The sequence below is a fragment of the Macaca mulatta genome, chromosome 7 (genome assembly GCF_049350105.2).
Source record: "Macaca mulatta isolate MMU2019108-1 chromosome 7, T2T-MMU8v2.0, whole genome shotgun sequence".
In the NCBI taxonomy this organism is placed as follows: Eukaryota; Metazoa; Chordata; class Mammalia; order Primates; family Cercopithecidae; genus Macaca; species Macaca mulatta.
The window spans coordinates 1828016-1854194 of NC_133412.1; the positions used below are offsets into that span (position 1 = coordinate 1828016).

The 26179-nt window shown below is 47.2% G+C and overlaps 1 protein-coding gene across 3 annotated transcripts in view; it reads left to right on the forward strand.

Annotated features, from left to right (window-relative positions):
- HERC2 (HECT and RLD domain containing E3 ubiquitin protein ligase 2) overlaps positions 1 to 26179 on the forward strand; it is a 219844-nt gene that overhangs the window by 189106 nt on the left and 4559 nt on the right. For 2 of the 3 annotated variants that reach the window (XR_013395438.1, XM_015141725.3), the window contains exons 79-89: positions 642 to 856; positions 8087 to 8264; positions 8835 to 8996; positions 10513 to 10604; positions 10801 to 10940; positions 16527 to 16714; positions 17473 to 17670; positions 20184 to 20267; positions 24332 to 24473; positions 24627 to 24821; positions 25956 to 26068. Coding sequence is in view for 2 of the 3 variants with exons in the window: in XM_015141725.3 (XP_014997211.3) it covers positions 642 to 856; positions 8087 to 8264; positions 8835 to 8996; positions 10513 to 10604; positions 10801 to 10940; positions 16527 to 16714; positions 17473 to 17670; positions 20184 to 20267; positions 24332 to 24473; positions 24627 to 24821; positions 25956 to 26068 (1707 nt within the window). In the remaining variant the exon portion in view is untranslated. The remainder of the gene's footprint in view (positions 1 to 641; positions 857 to 8086; positions 8265 to 8834; positions 8997 to 10512; positions 10605 to 10800; positions 10941 to 16526; positions 16715 to 17472; positions 17671 to 20183; positions 20268 to 24331; positions 24474 to 24626; positions 24822 to 25955; positions 26069 to 26179) is intronic. The other variant, XM_077938885.1, reaches the window with a different exon arrangement.

Genomic DNA, 26179 nt, shown 5'->3' on the forward strand with positions numbered 1-26179 from the left:
CTAATTTTTTGTATTTTAGTAGAGACGGGGTTTCACCGTGTTAACCAGGATGGTCTCGATCTACTGACCTCGTGATCCACCCGCCTCGGCCTCCCAAAGTGCAGGGATTACAGGCGTGAGCCACCGCGCCCGGCCCATTAATCATGTTTTTTAAAATTAATCATAGATGTTTTGTGTCCTAAAACATTCCCACTTAGATTTAAAAAAAAAGAAAAGACTTTTTTTCCCGTGTGGTTTATATGCTGCCCTGCTGAAATACTAAAATGTGTTTGTGTTCTTTTATGGATATGTTTTTGTGGCTGTTATTGTCAGAGATTTGCATATAGTAGGTAATTAAATTGTTTTTTGCTTTTCTTGGTGTTAATTGTAGTTGGTATTCTACACAAAAATGGAAGAGTTTCCAGGGAGAAGACCTTATTTTCACAATATGTTTTTTGAATTTGGAATTTCTAATAGTCATGTTTTTATTTCATTTGTAGAACTTTGGTAGAGCACGTATAAACTCATAAACTTACATTCCTGAGATTTTTAACTTTAAATTTTATTTCTATGTGATAAAAATGTCTAAAGCATGGATTTATGAATTACTAAATTTGGGGGATATTGAGATTGGAAACTGATGTTGCTTTTTCTTCTCTTAGCTGTATGCCACTGGGTATGGTGCAGGTGGCAGACTAGGCATTGGAGGGACAGAGTCGGTGTCTACCCCAACATTGCTTGAATCCATTCAGCATGTGTTTATTAAGAAAGTAGCTGTGAACTCAGGAGGAAAGCACTGCCTTGCCCTGTCTTCAGAAGGAGAAGTTTACTCTTGGGGTGAGGCAGAAGATGGGAAGCTGGGGCATGGCAACAGAAGGTATGATGTGAAGACATTATTTCAACCTTCTATTTGTCTTTGTTTGTCTTGATGCTGCTGCAGTTTATTGGCTCTTTGTTTTCCAAGGTAACATTTACAGCAATCTGCTCAAACTAAATAATGTGAATGACTCATTTGGCAGAAATAGTGTTACGTTCCAGTATGAAGGCTTACCCATATGACTCCTCTGTGGAGAGGAAAAGTCAATTCTGAGTTTTTGACAAGTCCTAAGTCAGTGGTTTTTTTGTCCTTCTCCTTTAAATCATCTGAATCACGTTTGACATTTTGTGTAACATGTGTGGTACTAGAACTGCACATACAGAGAAAATGGCAGGAGTGAGGAAGAAAGCACACAGCATTGACACCATTTTTTAAACAAACGAACCAAACTCACAAGTTTTAAAAAATTAATGAGAACTACCAAACAGATTGTAGTAACAGGGGCTTTCCTATCCTAGGAATAACTAAAACACCATATAAAATATATTAAACTGGTCCGGTATGGTGGCTCACGCCTGTTATCCGAGCACTTTGGGAAGCTGAGGTAGGCAGGTTGCTTGAACTCAGGAGTTCAAGACCAGCCTAGGCAACATGACAAAACCCCATTTCTACGAAAAATAGAAAAAAAATTAGCCAGATGTGTGGCGCACACCTATAGTCCCAGCTACTTGGGAGGTGGAGGTTACAGTGAGCTGAGATTGTGCCACTGCATTGCAGCCTGGGTGACAGAGTGAGATTCTGTCTTAAAAAATAAAATAAACAACAGTCCCAAAGACATTGAATATCAGGCAACAAAATACAGTGTTCTCTGAATCATGGGAAACAAGGAGAATTCTCAGGGATGATGGTTAATGGTACAAAAATATAGTTAGGTAGAATGAATTAGATCAAGTATGATACCACAACAGGTGACTATAGGCAACAATAACTTGTTGTATGTTTTAAAGTAACTAAATTATAATTGGATTGTTTGTGACACAGGAAAGGATAAATGCTTGAGGTGATGGATAACCCATTTATCATTATTTATAATAATCATCTGATATGATTTTAATCATGATATTATTTATAATAATCATCTGATATGATTATTACATACTATATGCCTGAATCAAAATATTTCATATACCCTGTAAATATATACATCTATGTACCCACAAAAATTAAAAATTAAAATGTTTTTTAAATGAAAAATAAAAAGGCAAGTTCTAAAAATTGCCCAATGCACTTCCTGTAGAAAGTTTCCAGGCTGTGACACAGGAAAGAGAACACCAGGCAGATTCTGGCAGACTCCCTTAGTATAGAGGAGATAGAACTGGAAGTCCAGGGAGGCCAAGATATACAGAGTCTGCAGAGTACCAGAGTGGAGAGAGCTGCACAGAGAGGACTGCGGAGACCTGCAGAGCCTAATACAGCAGTCACAGCTGTGAGGTTGAAGAACAGACTGCCCAAAGGATGAGAAAGAATAGTCCCCAGAGCTCACATGGCAGGGAGACGGAGCTAGATCCCCAGACCTCACAGTTTACAGGGCAATGATTAAAGTACTAAGAATGATGTTACCCAGTATTGGTGAAAAATTAGCCACAGACGAATTGTTGCTATCATCCCACCAACAAAGCTTAAAAGCAAGACCTGAAAGGATTAAACTACTTATAAGTAACTTATCACAGAGATCAAAGCTCAAGAATATTTTTATGAATACAAACATAAACCACCCAATAAGGTAAATTTCACAATTTCCTGCATCCAATAAAAAATTACCAACTATGCAGGGGAGCAGGAAAATACAGCTTACGTGAGGAGAAAAGTCATCAGTTGAAACTGACTCAGAAATGGTATCAGTGGTAGAATTACTAGATAAGAACTTTATTAAAATAGTTATTTTAACCATATACCGTATCTTCAGGAAGCTAGAAGAGAACTTGAATGTGTTAGATAAAGCCTGGAAGATACTTAAATGCCCAAATCAAAGTTCTAAAGATGAAAAATACATTGGATGGAATTAATGGCAGATTAGACATTACAGGAAAAAAAGATCAGTGAACTTGAAGACATAATGAAAGAAACTATCCAGAATGAAACAGAAAGAAACTATCCAGAATGAATCAGAAAGAAGACTGTACAAATGAACAGAACATCAGAGAGGTGAACTGTAGGACAACCTCAGATGTCCTAATATATGCATAATGAGAGCCACCAAAGGAGGGGAACATGCAGCATTTTGAAGAAATAATGGCTAAAAAATTTCCAAATTTGTTGAAAACGATAAATCCACTGATTCAAGATGTTTAAAGAACCCTAAGCAAAAGAAACATGAAGAAAACTACACCAAGGTGAATGGATCAAGACCAGAGATAAAGAGAAAAATGTTTTAAAAGCAGCTGGGGTGAGGATGGGCCGAGGAGGGTGACCAAACAAGTTACAAGAAGAAAGGTAAGCCTCGCTGCCGATGTCTCTGAGGAAGCACGCAAGCTAGAAGACAGTGGGTTTTCTGTAAGTAAAAATTATTGCCAATGTATTTTTTTTTTCACTCAGCAGAAATATTTTTTCAAGAATGAAGTTGAAATAGAGTTGTTCACATAAACAAAAACTGAAAGAACCACAGACCTGCACAACCAAAACCTTAAACAAATTTCTTTAAATAGAAGGAAGGTTATACCAGATAGAATCATGAATCTATCAAAGGAATGAAGAAACGTTAATGTCACGACGTTTTTCCTTACCATACAGATCTTTGAAAGAGATAATTGAGTATGTCAGGCACATAATACAAATAAGTTAAGGTGTTTAAAACCTACACAGAAGTTAATTGTAACACAAAGCCGGGGGGAGGAAGTGGAAGTAGACTTGGGGAGTTCTTACACAGCGGCAATATAGGACTTCAGAGTAGACTGTGATAAGTTAGAGATGTAATCTACACACCCCCAAAGCAATCACTGAAATAACACAGGAGTTTTTATCTGATGAACCAACAAAGAAGTTGAAGTGAAGTCGTAAAACATAATCAGTTCATCCAAAAGAAAGCAAGAGGAAAATGGCAACAAAGAACAGATAAATAAGCAAGATACAGATTTAAACCTAAGACGCACACACATTTTTTTTAGAGCTGGGGTCTTCTTTTGTCACCCAGGCTGGAGTGCAGTGGCATGATCATGACTCACTGCAGCCTTGAATTCCTGGGCTCAAGCAATCCTCCTGTCTCAGCCTCCTGAGTAGCTAGGACTACAGGTTCGTGCTGCCACGCCCAGCTAATTTATTTTTATTTTTTGTAGAGGTGAGGTCTTGCTTTGTTGCCCAGGCTGGTCTCAAACTCCTGGCCTCAAGCAGTCCTCCTGTCTCGGTCTCCCAAAGCACTGGAATTATAGGTGTGAGCCGCTGCACCCCAGCTGCCAAATATGTTAATCACATCAAATGTAAATGATTCAAACAGCCCAGTTAAAAGTCAGAAGTTGTTAGAATGGATATAAGAGCAAGATCAAACCATACGCTGCCTTCAGGGGTCCCACTTTAAATACAGACACATAAATAGGCTAAAAGCGAAAGGACAGGGAGATACATACCATGCTAATGTACATCAAAAGAAAGCTGGAATGCCTGTGTTAATGTCATACAAAGTAGAATTCATAGCAAACAATATTGACAGGGACAGAAAGAATAGTATCCAGATGATGCAGTGGATAGTTCATCAAGAGGACATAATATCTTAAACCTTTGCACCCTTCAGAGTAGATCTTCCGGATACATGAAATTAAAATAAAACTGCATGGAGAAATAGACAAATCCCCAGTTGTAACTAGAGATTCGAATACCCCTTCTTCAATTATTGATAGAACAAGTACATAAAAAAAAATGGATAGAAGATTTGAACAGCTGTATCAACTAACTTGACCTAACTGACATTTTTTAGAACACTCTACTGGACAAACTACATTCTTTTCTAGTGCATGAGGAATACCTACCAATATAGATCATGATTTGGGCCATAAAACAAATCTTACACCTCAGAAAGATTCAAGTTATGTACAATATGTTCTTTGTCCGCAGGGAAATTAAATTAGAAATTAATAACAGATTCCTGGAAAACCTCCAGTATTTTGAAAGTAAAACATTTCTAAATAACTGATGGGGCCGGGCGCGGTGGCTCACGTCTGTAATCCCAGCACTTTGGGAGGCCGAGGCGGGTGGATCACGAGGTCAGGAGTTCGAGACCATCCTGGCTAACATGGTGAAACCTCGTCTCTACTAAAATTACAAAAAATTAGCCGGGTGTGGTGGCGTGCGCCTGTAGTCCCAGCTACTTGGGAAGCTGAGGCAGGAGAATGGCGTGAACCCGGGAGGCGGAGCGGAGCTTGCGGTGAGCCGAGATTGTGCCACTGCACTCCAGCCTGGGCAACAGAGCGAGACTCCATCTCAAAAAAACAAACAAACAAACAAAAAAACTGATGGATCAAAGAATGAATCAGAAAGTAAATTACAAATAATTTTGAAGAGTGAAAATGAAAACAGTGTACCAAAATGTGTGGGATCCAGCAAAAGCAGAACTTAGAAGGAAATTTATTGCATGAAATGCCTATTTTAAAAAAGAAAAATGGTCTCCGAACTATGACCTTAGTATCCATCTTAGAAAAGGACAATAAGGATGGATACAATCCAAAGTAAACACAAGAAAGAGAAGGAGTAAGAAAGAGCAGAGCAGAATCTATAACATAGAAAATGGAAAAACAATAGAGATAAAGGAAACAAAAACCAGTTCTTTGAGAAGATCAATATAATTGTTAAAATCTCTGTCTAGACTCATCAAGAAAAAAGGAGATTACAAATTTTAGAAATATTAGGAATAGAGAAGTTTTCCTCACCCCAGGGTATACAGATATTAAAAAATAATTAAGCATAATGTACAACTTAATGCTAAGAAATTTGACTTTTTAGATGAAATAGACAAGTTCCTCAAAGGACACACACTCTTCACAGCTCACTCAAGAAGAAATAGATGACTTGAGTAGAATAGCGATGTGTCTAAGAAATTGAATTTCCTGCAAACAAATGTCTGGGACCAGATGACTGGTGATTTCTAACAGACATGTAGCTAACAGATAACAATTCTTCATAAACTTTTTCAGAAAATTGGCAGAGGGAATTCTCAACTCGTTTTTCTGAGGATAGCTTTACTCATATCAAAGTCAGACTCAGCCATTCCTAGGAAAATACAGATCAATATCCTTCATGAACATAGATGTAAAAGTTTTTAATGTTGAATTAAGTAATACATAGTGTGGCCAAGTGAGATATTTTTGCCAGAAATCACAAGTTTGGTTTAACATTAGAAGAATCAATCAATGTAAAAAAGAAAACTATATGATCATCTTAATAAAGAGGAGGAAAAAAGTAATTTGGCAAACTCCAACATCCATTTCTATAAAATCTCTGAGTAGTCTAGGAGTAAAAGATCTCCTCCTTTACCTGATAAAGGGCATCTCTGTTAACCTAGAGCTTAGATTGTAGTTAATGGCAACAGATGGAAAGCTTTCCCCGAGTTGAGGATCAAGGCAAGGATGTCTGCTATCACCACTTCTCTTCAACATTGTACAGCAAGTTAAGTAAGTGCAGTATAGCAGTGCAAAGAAATAAAAGGCATCTAGATTGAAAAGAGAATTAAAACTGTCTTTTTTGCAGAAAACATTGTTTATGCAGAGAACTTGATGGTGTTTACAAAAAGTTACTAGAACTGATAAGTGAGGCTAGCAGTGTTGAGGGATAGAAGATGAATAAATAAAAGTTTCTTATATGTCTATACATATACATATATATAACCAGAAAGTGAAATTTTAAAATACCATTTACCCTCTTCCCAGAATTGAAAAACTAAGGGATAAATCTGACCCAAAAATGTGAATGACCTGTAGACAGAGGACTACGAAGTATTGCTCAGATAATTTTTGAAAGACCTAAAGTCATGAGGGGGCATGCTGTGTTCATGGAGCAGAAGAGTCCGTATTGTTAATTTGCTGGTTATCCTCAAATCTGTAGATTCAACACCTTCTCAATCAAGTTTTCTATAGAAATCGATAAGCCAAACATAAAACGTATGGAGATGCAAATGGCCTAGAATAGTCCAACCAACTCTGAAAACGAGGAAAAGGTCGGAAGACTTGCACTACCTGACTTAAGCCTCATTTTATAGCTGCAGTAAACAATGTGGTTTGGTGCTGGCATAAAGAGAGAGGCAGATACATCAGTGGAGCAGAAGAGAGAATCCAGAAACTGGCAGGCAGTACTGACAAGACGAGTGTGGAAAAATGAAACTGGACTTCTCACAATTTCTAGTGCGCAGTTTATAAGAGTGCACAGCCAATTCATTGGAGAAAATACACTCTTTTCAACAAGTGGTTTTGAATAATTGGTTAGCCTATGGCAAGAAATGAACTTAAATTCGTACTTTACACCATATCCCAACATTAATTCAAAATGAACCAAAGTCATGAATGTAAAACGTAAAACTAAAAAGTTCTAGAAGAAAACATGAGAAAATTTTTGTGACTTTAGGTCAGAAAAGATTTTTAGATTGAACTCCAAAAGCATGATTCATGAAAGGAAGATATAACTTGGACTTTATAAAAATTACGAACTGTTCTTTGAAAGACACTGTGAAGAGACTGAAGCCATGAGCTGGCAAAGGATATTCACAATCATATAATCTGACTAAGGTCTGATAGCCACAATATATAAAGAGCTTCTTTCAAAACTTAATAAGAAAAGAAAAAGTTTGTTATCAGTAGTCACTGTGTTACAGACTAGTGACATGCATATGTTAAAACTCCTTAATGAATTGTTAATTCGTAGTGGGGGTGAGGTGCAAACTTTCCTTGTAGGGCCAGATGGTGACTATTTTAGGAGTTGCATATGATTCTTTTTTTTTTTTTTAAACCCTTTAAAATGTAAAACCTGTTCTCAGCTCATAGACCTCTGAAAAATGGGCTGTGCTTCGAACTTGGCCCGGTATGTGTGGTCACTTTCCAGCCTCTGAGTCAGAACTGGGGAAGCCCTGCCCTCTGGCCTTGTACTGGAAGGAGGTTGGACGTGGTGACCTTTTGAGTTCAGGTCTGAATGATTCTTCTTGATTGATTTAGCAATTAACTGATTAGGAAGGTGTAGATTGAGAGGTATTTAATACGCTGAAAAATGTTTAAGAAGAAAAATGTATTTCCTTTCTATTTGGTGACTTTTTTGCAGTCCGTGTGACCGCCCTCGTGTCATTGAGTCTCTGAGAGGAATTGAAGTGGTCGATGTTGCTGCTGGTGGAGCCCACAGTGCCTGTGTCACAGCAGCCGGGGACCTCTACACGTGGGGCAAAGGCCGCTATGGCCGGCTGGGGCACAGCGACAGCGAGGACCAGCTGAAGCCGAAGCTGGTGAGGAGGCGCCGTGTGCGGGGGCCGGGGGCTGCACGCTCCTCGCTGCTGCTGTCACATGGGGCGGTTTGCCACTATCGCTATGATTTTAAAATTCCAAAGTATTTGCTCTTCTAGATTTTTTTGGTTTTAGGGTTGTTGGTCATAGCCCCATTTACAAGTAGAAGTTCTTTCTGGTGGAAATAAAAACCATCTTGGTACATATTTCTTCCATGAGTCATTTCAACATCCTTTTCTTTGTAGTGGTAAATATTGCTTGGCGTCTAGAAAAATGCTTTGGCTTCGGGAAGGCCCACTGTATTTTTGGGTGCCAGAAGTGAATAAACAGCCTTCATGGTGATGTCGGGTTGGCTCATCAAAGACACTAATACCTCCTCCTATTGTTCAGATGCGTGTAGTTCAAACAGATGAAGGTGCTTTCTCTTGTCTTATAGGATTTTAGAAATCATCTCTGTAAAGGCTTAAAACAGGTACCCCCATAAAAAAAGAATGGCAGTGTTGTGAAGCCACTCCTGTGGCAAAAGCCTTCTTGTGTTGTGCTCGGCCAACCCAAGTCCCTTTTCTCTGAAGGTGGAGGCGCTGCAGGGCCACCGTGTGGTAGACATCGCCTGTGGCAGCGGAGACGCCCAGACCCTCTGCCTCACGGACGACGACACTGTCTGGTCCTGGGGGGACGGGGACTACGGCAAGCTTGGCCGAGGAGGCAGCGATGGCTGTAAAGTGCCAATGAAGGTACTTCCCATTCTTGCCCTGCCCAGTGCCCTCCCAGCTCACGCCAGTCAGGGGTCCCCAGGGGCCCTCTGGGAAAACACGGCCTCAGAGCCCCCATTACTGACCCTCTGTGTGCACTTTAACCTCCTCTTTACCTTCTTTCTAGTAAATAGAGTGGGTAATTGGCTAGAAAGTGTGTGGAGGGCCTAGAGGGAATAAGGTGTTTTATGTGCTGTGTGCGTTCTTTTGAGAAGTTGATGGGATCATCCGGGCACCGTGGAGCCCCCCGGTTTATTTAGCATGTAGGCTCACACTCTCTCAGTTCATAGTGGTGTGGAGTTGCCATGGCTCATGCCTGGGGAGTGCTCCTGCTTGCTAAAGGGACTGCATCTGGGTTAGCCAGGGCCACCTCAGGTGGGTGTCCTGTGAGGAACAAGAGTAGGGCCTGCACCAGCGCCCAAGTCCTGCAGCCCTGGTGGGGTCGGCGGCTCTGCTCCACACAAGCCTCGTGGCTCCAGGTGATTTTTTAGCTTGGCCAGAATGTCTTTTGTTCTTATGAACGGGTGGCTGGTATGTGGTTCAGGTCCTGCACATGTTGCTCAGTGACATCAGTGTGTGCAGCACACTGCCGTGTAGCCAGGCGCTCTGCTGGGTACTTGGGAGCCTGGTGCTGTGAACCTGTCTCTGCCCAGCCTCCTCTCTCGTGGGGCTGTGGGGTTGCAGGCGTGGCACAGGTGCTCTGGGGCAGACCTCGCCAGTGGCATGCTGTGGGGTTGCAGGCGTGGCACAGGTGCTCTGGGCAGACCTCGCCAGTGGCATGCGTCAGAGGACCCTTCTTGCGGGAAAGAGCCTGGGCTTTGCACGTTCAAGGGTGAGGATGCTAGGCATCGGAGGGGCTGGAGCAGGATGTCCTGAGGCCATTGTGGTAGGGCCAGACACCAGGGGAGAGCTCATTAAGAGAATGAAGTCGGTTTTAATTAATTTGAGTTTAGAATTGAATATGAGAACTTACATATGAGAGCAATCGCCGAGGTCATGAGGAGCAGCTTGCAGGATAAGGAAAAGCGTTGACTGGCAAGTGTGCAGTGTGGAGGATGGGTAGGGCCCACTGCTCTTGGCCATCCCTCCCCTTGCCTGCTGCTGCTTCCTCGCGGGCCTCTGGTCTGAGAGGGCTGGGACAGGTGAGGAGAGACACAGGGGCTGCTGGATTATGGTGCTGCTGCACAGAGAAGCACGGCTGGGGGAGGCCATTCTGGGGAGAGGCTTGCAGGCCTCACCTGCAGAGCTTCCCCTTCCAGTGCCATGTGCTGGGTCCCGCCGGGCCACAGTGTGCCAGTGGGCACGTTGTCAGTCACGGTCCCCCCTGCTTTCTGGGAGTGCTCAGATTAAGTGGAATATGATTTTCAGTTGCACTAATTATTCATCATAGATACAAGTTTTCAGAATTCCTACTAGATTTAGTTAAATCTCAGTGTGGTTATAGCAGTCCGCAGGGGCCTTGATGCTGTCTGTCTAATTGAACTTTTTCCCCTTCTAGATTGATTCTCTTACCGGTCTTGGAGTAGTTAAAGTGGAATGCGGATCCCAGTTTTCTGTTGCCCTTACCAAATCTGGAGCTGTTTATACCTGGTATGCAAAATTCTGTTTAAACCCACTAAAACCAGATTTTAATTGGGGTGTGCGCACTACCTTTTCATGGATGGGAATGTACCTTCTGCAGCAGGCTATGGTTGTGTCCTGAAGAGCAGAGGCTGCCCAGGAGGCTGGGCAGGGTGGTCAATGAGATGACCTTGCTCCATAATTTCTATGCTTCCTTCATGTGCAGGGGCAAAGGCGATTATCACAGGTTGGGCCATGGATCGGATGACCATGTTCGAAGGCCTCGGCAGGTCCAAGGGTTGCAGGGAAAGAAAGTCATCGCCATTGCCACTGGCTCCCTGCACTGTGTGTGCTGCACAGAGGACGGTAGGTGGGGCTCGGCGCTGCAGGACTGAGGCCGGTGAATCTAAGAGGGTTGCTTGAGCATAAATGACATGCACAGCCTTAAAAGGGGGCACAGACCTGTCATCCCAGCACTTTGGGAGGCTGAGGCGGGCGAATCACGAGGTCAAGAGATCGAGACCAGCCTGGCCTACACGGTGAAACTCCGTCTCTACTAAAAATACAAAAATTAGCTGGGCGTAGTGGTGCGTGCCTGTAATCTCAGCTACTCAAGAGACTGAGGCAGGAGAATTGCTTGAACCCGGGAGGTGGAGGTTGCAGTGAGCCAAGGTCGTGCCATTGCACTCTAGCCTGGCAACAGAGCAAGACTCTGTCTCAAAAAAAAAAAAAGGAGGCAAAGGCTGGGGCTTATACCATGTCCTGAGAGTCTTATCTGCAGTCAGCAGGGCTTTGGCCCTGTCATTTTCAGCCCCTGCTGTTAAACCTGTGAAAGAGTTCTACTTATTACTTATTACTGGGCTGTGCAGAACAGAGCTAGCAGCCAGCCTGAGACATGTCCTTAGACGGACCTGCTGCAGGCTTGGCCCTATGCTGGTGTCTGGGAACCTGGGTTTTGGGAAGACTACCCTGTTCCCTAGGTGGTAAGTGTGGTTCACTGTGCCTGAACTGTCTGTACAAGTGATGTGGTTTGTGCAGAAACCTGCTTTCCTTGGTCTGGAACTTGTTACACGCCAGGAAGGGGGTGCCTGTGTGATCAGCCCCGATGGAAACCCTGGGCCTGGAGTCTCTACCCAGCTTCCCAGAAGACAGCACTTGACACAGCTCAGTGCTAGGGCAGTTAAGCTTGTCCTGTGTGGCTCTTGTGGGAGAGGACTCTGGAAGCTTGCTCCTGGTTCCCCCTCTGCTTTGCCACAGGTCCCCATCCCTGTGCTGGTCTTACTGTGTGTCCTCTTGCCGTGATATGCTGTAGCTCTGAGCAGGAGTGTATGCTGAGTCTTGTAAGTTGTGCTGGAGAATCACGAGTGTGGGGTTGGTCCGGGGAACCCTGACATGATGGCGAAAGGGACTTTTCAGGTTGAATGAAGTTTGTGAATCCGCTGACTTGTTATGGAGATTATTCTGGATTATTTAGTGAACTCAGTGTAATTACACAGACCTTTTGATCAGAAAAGAAGGCACAGGAGTCAGTCAGAGATGTGACTGAAGAGGTAGTAGAAAGATTTTCGAAGTCTGAGAGCTCTCTACCCTCTGTTGCTGGCTTTCGTGGAGGAGCAGGGTGGGGGAATGGGGTGGCCCCTGGAAGCTGAGAATAGCTCAGCCAGCAAGGAACCTGGACCTCAGTCCCACAGAGAACCGAGCCGTGTCCGAATGAGCAAGGAAACTCTCCCCGGGGCCTCTGGAAAGGGAGACCCATGCGGGACTTCCGACCCGCAGAGCGAAAGGATCCTAAGTGTGTGTGGTTTAAGCCAGCCGGGCGGTGGGGATGTGTTATGGCAGCGGTGGAAAATGTGGGCGCCATCTTTCACTAACATGGCCGTCCCCCAAACTGTGCTCCTTGTTAAAGCCTTTTTTTTTTTTTTGAGACGGAGTCTCGCTCTGTCGCCCAGGCTGGAGTGCAGTGGCCGGATCTCAGCTCACTGCCAGCTCCGCCTCCCGGGTTCACGCCATTCTCCTGCCTCAGCCTCCCGAGTAGCTGGGACTACAGGCGCCTGCCACCTCGCCTGGCTAGTTTTTTTTGTATTTTTTAGTAGAGATGGGGTTTCACCGTGCTAGCCAGGATGGTCTCGATCTCCTGACCTTGTGATCCGCCTGCCTCAGCCTCCCAAAGTGCTGGGATTACAGGCTTGAGCCACTGCGCCCGGCCGTTAAAGCCTTTGGTGAGTTATATAAGCACGCACCCTTTAATCATTTCACTGTCCTGTGACACTCCCTCAGTGCCTGGCATCATCCTTTCACTTCCTCAGTCTTCCTGGGCCTCTGGCAACTTGACACCAGTTATTTTGTAGCACGTTCTTCAGTCTGGGTTTTTTCCAGTGTTTCTGCCATAGGTTCGGGTTGTGTGTCTTTGATCGTCACAGTTCATCCTTGCAGGTGACATGCAGTTTGTCTCCTTTCTGATGATGCTTACTACAGTCGCTTGGTTACGTTGCTGTCTGCTGTGCTTTTCACCGTGGACATTGTTTATAATAAGGATTTGGTAGGGACACCTGAATCTACTTAAATATTCCTTTCTTATGCAGCTTTGAATGAATTCATCATGGATCCTAATGTATTCATTGGGGTATAGAGTCTTTTCCTGTTTGTTTTGATGCTCTAGTTGTGCTCTGTATGGCTGGCTCTGCCCCCTTGTGTGTCCCCGTTGTCTGGGAGAACTTCCCTGCTCTGGTAGAAGAACATCAGCCGCCTCTTGGTCCCGCCGTGCCCCACGCCTCGACCTGGCCATTTCTCCAAGGAGCCTGGTGTCTGTGGAGGAGAATGGCCTTGAGCAGACAAGGTCTGGATGATGGGTGAGCTCATTGCTATTGAGGCGTCACTGCTCCCCAGGCCTCCTCAATGGGCAAAGCCAGGGACTGGTCATGTAAACAATACCCCGGTTTATGTTTGATGTTTCCTTCTGGATCTGCATGTGTGTTGAAAGCTGTGAGTTTCCACCAGTATCCCCAGAACCAGTTCGGATCCACAGGGTTCATTCCAGTTTTCTCTTGGCAACCTTGCAGCTCCTTTCTCTCTGGCAGTTTGGCCCCCTAACCCCGTGCATAACCAGCGTCTCATCCTCCGGTGCGTGGCTCCTCCCCTCCCATGTGGGGGTCTTGGCTAACCCCCCTCGGACCTAGCACCTGGGTGGAAGCCCTCCTCATGCTCGCGGACTCATTCCCTGTGCCCGGCTGCGTCTGCAGAGACGCCCTCCTCACCTTGTGTGTGCGACACCCGCCTCGTGGCTTTAGCAGCAACCTGCGGGGAGCAGGCAGGGACAGGAGACAAGCACAGGGGAGCAGACAGAGGCAGGAGACAAGCACAGGGGAGCAGACAGGGGCAGGAGACAAGCACAGGGGAGCAGGCAGGGGCAGGAGACAAGCACAGGGGAGCAGGCAGGGGCAGGAGACAAGCACAGGGGAGCAGGCAGGGGCAGGAGACAAGCACAGGGGAGCAGGCAGGGGCAGGAGACAAGCACAGGGGAGCAGGCAGGGGCAGGAGACAAGCACAGGGGAGCAGGCAGGGGCAGGAGACAAGCACAGGGGAGCAGGCAGGGGCAGGAGACAAGCACAGGGGAGCAGGCAGGGGCAGGAGACAAGCACACTGCCCTTGATCACACAGGCATCACACTTTCCAGACACCCGAGGAGCTAGATTTGACAAGGCTAATGGTGTCTCCAGAGAACGTGAGCCTTGTTTCCATCCTGGTCACCAGGGACCTTGCCTGAGAATATTTTCTGGTGGTGTTTCTTGGTTGAGGTCCAACACGGTGCCCTGAAAAGTGTGATGATTCTCGTGAATGGTGAATCTTATGTTTAGGGTATGAATACAAACTGCATGTTCTTTTTGTATGTTATTTTTTTAATTTATTTTTATTTCAACAAGTTTTTGGGGAACAGGTGGTGTTTGGTTACATGAATAAGTTCTTTAGAGGTGATTTCTGAAACGTGGTGTACCCATCGCCCAGGCAGTGTACACAGTACCCAATGTGTAGTCTTTTATCCCTCACTCCTCTCCTACCCTTTCCCCCGAGTCCCCAAAGTCCATTGTGTCATTCTTAAGCCGCTGCATCCTCATAGCATGAGAACATATGGTTTGGTTTTCCGTTCCTGAGTTACTTTACTTAGAATAATGGTCTCCAGTCCCATGCAGGTTGCTGTGAATGCCATCGTTTCATTCCTTTTTATGGCTAGTAGTGTTCTGTGGTGTATATACACCACATATTCTTATCCACTCATTGATTGATGGGCTTTGGAGCTGGTTCCATGTTTACGTAACTGCAAATTGTGCTGCTATTAACATGCGTGTGCAAGTACTTTTTCAAATAGTGACTTCTTTTCTTCTGGGTAGATACCTAGTGGTGGGATTGCTGGATCAAATGGTAGATCTACTTTTAGTTCTTGGAGGAATCTCCACACTTTTCCACAGTGGAGCATGGAAAATGCTTTCCGTCACAGCGCATTTTCACAGATAGCTTGTTTCTGGTTTTTATCCCCTCTAGAGGGAAAATCTCAATGGGTTGTACTGGTTTCTGTTCCCACCAGCAGTGTGTTCCCTTTTCACCACATCCGTGCCAGCATCTATTATTTGCTTATTTATTTATTTTATTATGGTCATTCTTGCAGGAGTGAGGTGGTATCACATTGTGGTTTTGATTTTTAAAACATGGATTTTAAGGTGGATCACGAGGTCAGGAGTTCGAGACCAGCCTGACTAACATGGTGAAACCCCATCTCTACTAAAAACACAAAAATTGACTGGGGCGTGGTGGCACGCACCTGTAATCCCAGCACTTTGGGAGACCGAGGCAGGCGGATTGTGAGGTCACGAGTTCAAGACCAGCCTGAGCAACATGGTGAAACCCCATCTCTACTAAAAATACAAAAATTAGCTGGGCATGTTGGCGTGCTCCTGTAAGCCTAGCTACTCAGGAGGCTGAGGCAGGAGAATCACTCAAACCCGGGAGACGGAGATTGCAGTGAGCCAAGATCACACCACTGCATTCCAGCCTGGGCGACAGAGTGAGACTTCGTCACAGTGATTCACGCCTGTAATCCCAACACTTTGGGAGATGAGGTGGGAGGATCACTTGAGCTGGGGAGGTTGAGGCTGCAGTGAACCGTGATCATGCCAGTTTACTCCAGCCTGGGCAACAGAGTGAGACCCTATCTCAAAAGAAAGTATAAAATAAATCAAACAGACTTTTCCTCTTCTGTTTCACAGGCAAGAGCAATTTGGGATGTTCTGGATATTGCTATCTGTTCTAACATTATTCCGATGGATTTGGGATGTTCAGGATATTGCTATCTGTTCTATTATCATTCCGATGGATTTGGGATGTTCGGGATATTGCTATCTGTCCCGATATTATTCCGATGGATTTGGGATGTTCGGGATATTGCTGTCTGTTCTGATGTTATTCCGATGGATTTGGGATGTTCGGGATATTGCTGTCTGTTCTGATGTTATTCCGATGGATTTGGGATGTTCGGGATATTGCTGTCTGTTCTGATGTTATTCCGATGGATTTGGGATGTTCGGGATATTGCTGTCTGTTCTGATATTATTCCGATGGAGAACTGCTGCCGTTCACGCCTAGTCCTGAGAACTAACACTGTTGAAGGCTTTAGACCAGAGTCCTGTGCCTCTTACTAGAAGAGGCCTGGTGGCCAGCAGGGGCTGTGGCGAGTCCTGGGAAGTACGCTCGCCTCTTTGGATGTGTAGTTAGCGTGTATTCACATTTAGGTCATACGTAAAGCAGACATTCACGTCTAGGTCAGATGTAAAGTTGACAACTAGGTCAACACCCAGCTGAAGGGCAGGGAGCGTTGGTTCTCTGTGTGATGGGAAGACATTGGCAGCCATGTGTTTGTTGGCCCTAGTGTACAGGTTCTGATTCTAAATGCACTTCATTCAGGTGAGGTTTATACATGGGGCGACAATGATGAGGGACAGCTGGGAGATGGAACCACCAACGCCATCCAGAGGCCTCGGTTGGTAGCTGCCCTTCAGGGTAAGAAGGTCAACCGTGTGGCCTGTGGCTCAGCACATACCCTCGCCTGGTCGACCAGCAAGCCCGCCAGCGCTGGCAAACTCCCAGCACAGGTGAGTCCGAGCAGGCTGGGTGGGTCGGGGGCGAGCAAAGTGTGCTCCTGTCACATGCTGCATCCTGTCGTTGTGTATTTACAGAGGCTTCTCGGTGAAAGTAATTCAGGCTCAGTAGATGTTAACCAAACAGTGTATTTACGAGCCTCGATATTTGGCTGGTTGTGGTGGCTCATGCCTGTAATCCCAACACTTTGGGAGGCCGAGGTGGGCGGATTGCCTGAACTCAGGAGTTCGGGACGAGCCTGGACAACACAGCAAAACCCTGTCTCTACAAAATTAGCTGGGCATAGTGGCGTACACCTGTCGTCCCAGCTACTTGGGAGGCTGAGGGCTGAGGTGGGAGGATCGCTTGAGTCCGAAAGGTTAAAGCTGCAGTGATTGCACCACTGCCCTCTTGCCTGGGTGACAGAGTGAGACCCTGTCTCAAAAAAAACCTTAATATTCATGCCAGCCAACATTCTATGTGTACGGTGTGTGTCACCTTCTAAGATATCTTATAACCCTCACCACTGTTCTGATGTACATGCCTCACGCTTCTTAGTAAATATATTTGTATAGACAAATTTTTTTTTTACAGTCAAATTGGACAATATTATTTTAAAAGCAGCACAGTGAGGTTTTGTAAAGCAAACTCAGAAACCATAATGCTTCTCTGGTTTTGAAACAATTGTTTTCAGAATCCTTAATGGGTGTCACACTGTGGCCCCCCTGTGCCTTTGGTGCCTGAGGGGCTGAAGGCCGTTTCTGTGTTCCAGGTCCCCATGGAGTACAATCACCTGCAGGAGATCCCCATCATCGCACTGAGGAACCGCCTGCTGCTGCTGCACCACCTCTCCGAGCTCTTCTGTCCCTGCATCCCCATGTTCGATCTGGAAGGCTCGCTCGACGAAACTGGACTCGGGCCTTCTGTTGGGTTCGACACCCTGCGAGGAATTCTGATATCCCAGGGAAAGGTATTCGAGTGGCAGTCTTTGCTCTAGGGGAAACTGGTGTCTTCAGTACATTGTAACCCAACAGAATTCCGATCCTGGGAATAGAACACATAGAATACGGCTCATTCAGCAAATGTTCACGGACTGCCTCCTGCATGCCAGGCTGTGTTCTGGGTACTTTATTTTTTTTTTTTTGTATTTTTTAGTAGAGACGGGGTTTCACCGCGTTAGCCAGGATGGTCTCGATCTCCTGACCTCGTGATCCGCCCGTCTCGGCCTCCCAAAGTGCTGGGATTACAGGCTTGAGCCACCGCGCCCGGCCATTATCAATGAGAAAACAGACAAAAATTTCCTCCCTTTTGGAGCTTATATTAAAAACAAACAGTATGGTGCTGCATCTCTGCTTCGTAATCTCTGCCTCTCACCGCTCCAGAAGGATGAGGTGGGCCTTCATAAACTCAGCCTTTGTTCCTGCGGTCCTCCTCTGCCTGCCTGGCCTTGTGGCATTATGGCAAGTTCCACTGACACAGGAAGGCGGGCGATTGGACTGTTTCTCCCGGGATGTCCAGCAGAGGGGGCCAGGAGTCACAGATAGCTTACCTTGAAGGTCCATGCCTGAATGTGTAGAGATTGCTGGCCAAGTGAGAATTAACAGGGGTGAGTAATACAGTCATGAGTGAGGGCATCTGAAAGTCACCAGGCAGCTTTTGACCTGTAGATGTTGCTAATAATTGGAGCTTTCTGGAGGTTGGGTTAGTTTCTGGCAAGCAGCTTGACAAGATGATCTCGAAGGGGCTAATGATCCTACGGTAGGGGCATCTCTGTGTGGGGAAGAGCTTCAGAATTGGATTGAGGAACACTAATCCTGATTGTGATTCTGTGATATGTTTTGTTGTCAAATATCATGGCCCATTCTTAGTGATTTAATAACATTGAGATGTTTTGGAGTCCTGTCCCAGCAGGTTACTTTTTAAAGACTGGTTTTGTTTCCACTTGACTAGAACGATTTCTGCTGAACGGGACTGGGGCATTCATTTTACTTTCATGTGTGCCTGAGGGTGGAGGTGATGAGGCTTGTGTTTAATGGAAAGATCATCTCTCTGATGAGAGAGGCAGAAGAAATCGTAGGCAGGCAAAATGGATAGGAAATGTAATTTCAATTACTATTCAATAATAAAAAGTAGCAATTAATTAATTTTGCCTTCTTTTTTTAATCCTTCAAAGTTGTGATGATAATAGGCAGTGCAGAGGTAAAAAACCTTTCTTTGCAGGGAGAAAAATGGTGAGAGGAGGGGCATGTCCCACCTGGCCCTGTACGAGTGTTGTGCAGGCTGTGAGCAGGGCATGGGTGGGAGCTGGTGTGTGGTAGGGGAGCGGTGGGCAGCAGTGTCTGGCACCTGCTGAGGCTGCAGAAGATCAGGGGAGTGCTGAGGGCATCTGAAAGGGACCTCTGGTCAGGGAATGTGCAGGCAGCCTCGGTTCTGGTCCTGGGTGTGGTGAGGATCGGCCTCAGAGAGTGGGTGTTACTACTCCCGGTCCAGAGCACCAAAAGGGACTCTCCAGGAAGGTGGGCGGGCTGGTAACTGGGAGGAGAGGGGAGTGCTCCTGTGGAGGGGGAGCTCCCCTGGGGTCCAGGCAGGGCCCGTGGGGGCAGGATGAGTCTGGGCTGTGCAAGAGGCGTGGGGCTGAGGTGCCTCCAGGATGCCTGTTCCAGGTCTCCTCTGGCGCTTAGGGCCCTCACCTCCTGCCTTGGAGCAGCTTGTTCTTAGCCTTTGAACTGGGCAAGGGCTCAGCCTCCACTGAGGGACCCTTGCGCTCCCACAACCCACCCCTAACTGAAAGAAGGCACGATTGGCCACTTGGCCAAGAGAGCTGAGACCCCTGCTGACCTGTCTCCTCCGTTTCCATTGTCACGGCTGCTTGCTATATCCTGCACCCTTTCCCCATGGGCACGGCCGACCTGCTCCCACCTGGGGAAAGGCTGGGTCCTCACTGTGGCGCTCATGTTTGACCACGCCCTGCTGTCTTCACCCTGGGCGCTCCCAATTTCTTTCAGTGTGTTCACAGCCAGGACCTCTGGTTGGCTCCACGGCACTCCCTGGCCCTGTGGCTGCTGTGTGGCAGTCAGTGGTTTAACATCAGTCCCTGCCACTGGTGGACTTAATGTTTGGCAGGGAAATCTTGACTTCGAGACCTGAGTCAGAGCAGGTGCTCGCCAGGCCCAGCCCTCCCTGTTCTGCACCCTGCATGTGCTGGGCTCTTCCAGCCTCTGGCACGCTGGTGGGTGGAGGTAGTTTCCTGAGGGACCTGCCTCTTGCCTGGCCATTGGCACTGCCTGCCCTGACTTGTGTCCCTGTGCGCTTCAGTGCCAGCCTGGTCCCCTGCACCCTCACAGCTTGAGAAAAGGGAGCTGGCAGTTTTCTGTTCTTAAGGTCTTCTTCAAATCAGATTTTAAACAAAACTATGTCATGATTTCTCCAGGAGTGATGCTTTCTGTATCAGATTCTAAATTTTGTCTGTTTGATGTGTTTTAGGAGGCAGCTTTCCGAAAAGTAGTGCAAGCAACCATGGTGCGCGATCGTCAGCACGGTCCCGTTGTGGAGCTGAACCGCATCCAGGTAGCGCATGGAGAGACATGTCCTGTGCTTTTCTTGTGGCCTGACAGCCTTAGAAGTGATGTTTTCGTGGGTGCCTGGGCTGGGACGAGAGCGCTGGTAGCCTGCCATCCCGTGCACCCCAACTTTAAAGAGCAGGTGCCACCTTCCTTTTTGTGGGCTTCCTGTATGTGATGTGCTGGGCCTTCCAGGAATGTCAGTGTGTTTCTTTATATAGAAGTAATGAAGATTTATCTCAGATAGTCCAAAAGCACAAACACAGGTCAGCAAGAATGGGGAAAATAAAATCAGCCCTCTTCCCACTGCATGATGATAACCGCTGCTGTTACATTGGGAGGTGTGTGTCTGTTTGTTACAGCCAAAGCAGGATCACTGCCTTTTAAAATTTGCTGCGCTCCTCCCTGCCATGGAATAGGGCTGTGGGGCTGCTTGTGTTTGGCAGCTGCCTGCAGCCTGCTCCTCTCTTGCAGAGGTGTGTCCTGGTTTACTCTGTTAGATTTCTCTGATGGTGCTAGGGGGCCATGCCCACTTTTCTGTGGTACAGGCAGGGCTATCTGGGTGTGTCTTCGGTTGCCCCTTTTAGTAAGTTCTGAGAAGTGGAGTGGGTCACAGGCCCAGTGATAGTTTGATGATACATCTGATTATAGGTTGTAACAGTTCATGCTCCCACTATCCTCACACCCTCCCCGCACTGGTAGTTTTCTTTGCCAGTGTCATAGGCCAGAGTTACTAATATGTCTCATGGGTAGTGGTCAAAGAAACGACTAGTAGACCGTTTGTAAGTTTATACTGCTTCAAGTCTACATAAACTCACAGTTACAAACAAAGAGGAGCCTCAGCCCCTGATGATGATAGCGTGCAGAACTTGACATTTAATGCTCAAATGAAACTGGCCTCGTCTCTTGGATCAGACACAGAGAGCCACGAAGAACAAATTCTTTGTTCCTGTACCTTTGTATTAGCACATGATTTTTACCCTGATGTTGATTACATGACTAGAAATTGTTTCAGAGTTATATTTGGGGGCATGTTGGATTAAGACACCAGACTCTTGTCCTTTGTTGGACAGCTCATGTGACCACACTGATGGAACTGGTCTCTTCACTGACGTCAAGAGTGTTTAATGCTAAACTGTACGTCAGTCATGTCCTCAAATAAATAGTTTAACTAGGTTCATAAAAAAGCTTTTATTTCCCTACGTTGGATGATCGCTTCAGTTTACTGTGCATCATAAACATCACAGCTTGTAAGAAAGGCCAGCCGATGGCTTCTGCATCGTCTGACCCCAGCGATTGAGTACGTCTCAACTTGCACCTCCCTCAAAACCGCATGCAGGCGTTTTGGGCCAGGGGCTCTCAGGGTGGGTGTTCAAGCCCCCTCTTCAAGCCTGGGGGGGCTCTGAGCATCAGCGAAGCTTTGATAAACTAGGATGCATGTTAGGCACCCTTATTTCTGTCTTTGTATCATCTGAAACTTTTGAGAAGTCATTACATGCTGAACGCCTCTTTCCTACGCATCTTGCTATCCCCAGCTTGTGTTACAAAAATGTTCATTCAGTATGCAATTGAAAAAACAAACTGGGTAAATGGCAAACAAATTTATATTAGTCCTTCTGGCCGCGCGTGGTGGCTCATGCCTGTAATCCCAGCACTTTGGGAGGCTGAAGTGGATGGATTGCTTGAGCCTAGGAGTTTGAGACCAGCCTGGGCAACATGGTGAAACCCTGTCTCTACAAAAAGTACAAAAATTAGCCTGGTGTGGTGGTGGGTGCCTGTAGTCCCAGCTATTCAGGAGGCTGAGGCAGGGGATCGCTTGAGCCTGGGAGGCAGAGGTTGTAGTGAGCCGAGATCATACTGGTGTATTCCAGTCTGGGCGACAGAGCTAGACACCGTCTCAAAGCAAACAAAAAGCAACTTATATCAGGGCTTTTTTTTTTTTTTTTTTTTGAGACAGAGTCTCGCTCTGTCGCCCAGGCTAGGGTGCAGTGCAGTGGCGCGATCTCGGCTCACTGCAGCCTCCACCTCCCGGGCTCAAGCGATTCTCCTGCCTCAGCCTCCCAAGAAGCTGAGATTACAGGCGTGCGCCACCATGCCTGGCTAATTTTTTTTTTGTATTTTTAGCAGAGACAGGGTTTCACCATGTTGGCCAGGCTGGTCCCGAACTCCTGACCTCAGGTGATCCACTCGCCTTGGCCTCCCAAAGTGCTGGTATTATAGGCGTGAGCCGCCACGCCCGGCATCAGGCCTTCCTAAGAATCAGATAAACACCCTTCAGCCTAGTGTGCAATGTGGATTGACGTCTGGGGGCTGCTGTGGCTCAGCCACGGCCCCGGGTGCCATGGATGGCTCCTTCCCGTTCAGGGTAGCATGCCCCTCCCGAAGAGAGGAAATTTTCTACACGTGTGGAAATAGAAGTGATTTTCTGCCCAAAAATGAACATGGAGAAAAACATTCTATGAATTCAAGGTGTGCACAGGACACCAGCACGGAGCCAGGAAGGCTGCACAGGCACCTCCGTCCCGCCACCCCACGGCTGTGACGATGCGCTCAGGGACACGCCTCCCGAGGGGATGCCATGGGAGGGGCTCTCGCAGCTGTCTGTGGAAAGTTTCGGAGACGCCAGAACACAGATCATCTTACTGAAGGGTTTTGTTTGTTGGGAATTTTATTTAGTTTTATAGCAGGATCTGAACGTCAGTACCTAAAAACTTTTTTACACTTAAAAATTTATTACAGAATTATTACATGCACATTTCTGAAAATTTAGGGACTTCAGATTAAAGACAGTTAAAATCATGTGTGTTTCTATTGAGCAGAGAAAGTGCTGTCCCACAGGAGTCTGTCTCCTTCCAGGATCATGGCTGCTGTTTTCTGCAGCCTCTGAGCACAGACAGCCTCTACCAGTGGGTGCTGTCGCGGAGAAGAGGCAGCCCCGTGGGCTTTGGGGAGCTGGGTGCACCTGTCCTGTCACACGGCTGCCGTGACGTAGGACATGTCCTGTTCTTTTCTGGTAGCCCAGTCTCCTCTGGGCATGATGGAGCCTTAAAAAGCTGCTGCGAGTTTCCAGGAACTCACATCTGTGAACACCTAGCCGAGTGTGTGGCACGCAGACAAGTTCATTCTACAGGCAGCTGTGGCTTCTGTCTTTCTTCTTGTATTTTTAGTCTTGGTTATGGCAGCCTGTGCTGTAAGTGGTTTAAACTCAACTTGATGTGAGCTAAAGATAAAGAGAGTTTCACTGGAGGAGTCATCAAAATACATTCTCAGGACCATTTTTTCTTCAATTTTTCTTTTTGACATGCTTCCAGACTGGGCTTCTCAGATGATTCTGATGCACAGCCTCGGCCACCCGCCCTCCGATGCCCCGAGGTCCTGCTGTGGCAGGGGCCCTAGGGCTCCTGCCTTGATGTCTGGGAATTGGAGTCCCCTGAGCCTTTGGAAATTGTAGCTTAGGATGAGAAGGATGGGCAACGAGAGTGACTGCCTGTGTTGGGGAGGCTGAGTGGCCCCGAGGCTTGGAAGTGGGATGGGTGGAAGTGGATGAGTGGAAGTGGATATGGGAAAGGCCTGGTCCCAGCCGAGGTACTCACTGTATCTGCTTCAGTTCAGGGGCATTGGGTTGAATCTTTGAGTGCCGGGAGTCTGTTCTGATCTGGGAGAGCTGCTTTTGGAGTTCCTGGTGTCTTATTTCCTGAGGTCATGGCAAGATGGTGAAGTGGTGGCAGTGCATAGGGTGTGAGAATGGTCCATGCCAAGGTGATGCTGCTAGGCCGCAGCTGTAGACGTGGTGGTAGTGTGTGTCATGTTGGAAGGTGTGTTTGTTCAGACACGCTAGTCCTAGGGGCTGCTGGGCATATCACTGGCGACATGCCCAATGGGGTGAGGGCAGCGGTCTCGGGTGTTCAGAGTCGAGTGCCCTGGATGGCGGGGTCTGCAAGCAGGTGCGTGACCAGGGAGGGGCCCATGCACAGTGCCTCCTCCTCATGCACTCGCCAGCTCCGCGTGTCCCCGGCTGTGTGTTTCCTGCTGCGGCAGTGGCCTCACGCTTGCTTGCTTTCTCCTCTCCAGGTCAAACGATCAAGGAGCAAAGGTGGGCTGGCTGGCCCTGACGGCACCAAGTCTGTCTTTGGGCAGATGTGTGCTAAGATGACCTCCTTTGGTCCCGACAGCCTCCTCCTTCCTCACCGTGTCTGGAAAGTCAAGTTTGTGGGTGAGAACTTGCTGGGCGCGCTGGAGCACCTGTGTCCCCGGCAGTGGTCGCCTGAGCCCACGGGGAGCACAGAGGCCACATGGTGCGGGAGCATTGGGGGTCTTCACACAGGACTGTGTGAGGGGACTTCGAGTGGCTGCTTCTTCCCTGCAGGTGAATCTGTGGATGACTGTGGGGGTGGCTACAGTGAGTCCATAGCTGAGATCTGTGAGGAGCTGCAGAACGGACTCACACCCCTGCTGATCGTGACACCCAATGGGAGGGATGAGTCTGGGGCCAACCGAGACTGCTACCTGCTCAGCCCGGCCGCCAGAGCACCTGTGCACAGCAGCATGTTCCGCTTCCTGGGTGAGCTTCTCGGCCGCTTGAACTGGGTTGCTGTGCCCTGTGCCTGCTCTTGAGTTAAAGTGTACTGTCTGTCTGAGGAGTGACAGTAGATATCTTGAATATCTGCGTTTAGTTTTTGAGACTAAAAACTAATAAAATGTTACCAATAAAAATGACTTTTAGAGCCAGGCGCAGGTGGCTCACGCCTATAAGCCTAGCACTTTGGGAGGCTGAGGCTGGTGGATTGCGTGAGGTCAGGAGTTCAAGACCAGCCTGACCAGTATGGTGAAACCTTGTCTCTACTAAAAATACAAAAAAAAAAAAAAAAAAATTAGCTGGCTGTGGTGGCATGCACCTGTAGTCCCAGCTACTCAGGAGGGTGAGGCAGGAGAATTGCTTGAACCCAGGAGGCAGAGGTTGCAGTGAGTTGAGATCGCGCCACTGCACTCCGTATCCACAAAAAAAAAAAAAAGAAAAGACTTTTCATGTTGATCGTGCATTTCACCAACATTGTGGAAGCGAACAAGGTGTGCTGTTGACTTCCGTGCCTAGCATTGAGGGCCTGACGGTGGTGGACCCTTGGAAGCTCTGTGCATAGTTACAGGCACTGGCAGAGCCAGCAGGCCCTGGCCACGTGCTGAGGACTGGAGACTGCCTTGAGCACTCAGAAAATGTGAGATTCTGTTTCTTCATCTTCAGTGTTTATCTGAGACTTGGGATCAGAGAGGGGTGAAGTCTTCACCATTGGCCAGTCCCTCCCTCCTGTCCCACTGAGGGTGTGCAGAGTCCTCGGCTGTGCGTCCCACCACACCTGCACCTCCTGGGCAGGGCTGTAGCTCCCTGGAGGACACTCCCATGGGGAAGTTCCAGCTCTTTGCTGTCAGAAGAAGAAGAATTGGCCTCTGTGTGGCTTAAACTAATGTGTGTGCAGAAGGGGTGTGAAGAGTTAGAGGCTTATAGGCACAAAAGGGAATGATAGATGTAGAGGAGGACAGATGGTCTTGAGGAAGGGCCTAGACCTATGATTTGGGTGTTACTGCTTCAGAAGCTTCTGAGGCCTCAGTGTGGAGCTGCTGCCAGTGGGGTGTGTGAGTGAACGGGAAGTTTTGTCATCCTTTTCAAGTGTCCTCTGTCACTTGTGTCCTGAATGATCAGGTGTGCTGCTGGGCATTGCCATCCGAACCGGGAGTCCCCTAAGCCTCAACCTCGCTGAACCTGTCTGGAAGCAGCTGGCTGGGATGAGCCTCACCATCGCGGACCTCAGTGAGGTAACTCCCTGGGGCGGCAGGCGGGGCCTCTAGGGTCTTGTTAACAAGCACGGTCTGTTCTGCGGGTCTGGTCAGGCTGTGAATTCTGGCCTAACTTGGTGCCCAGGTGAC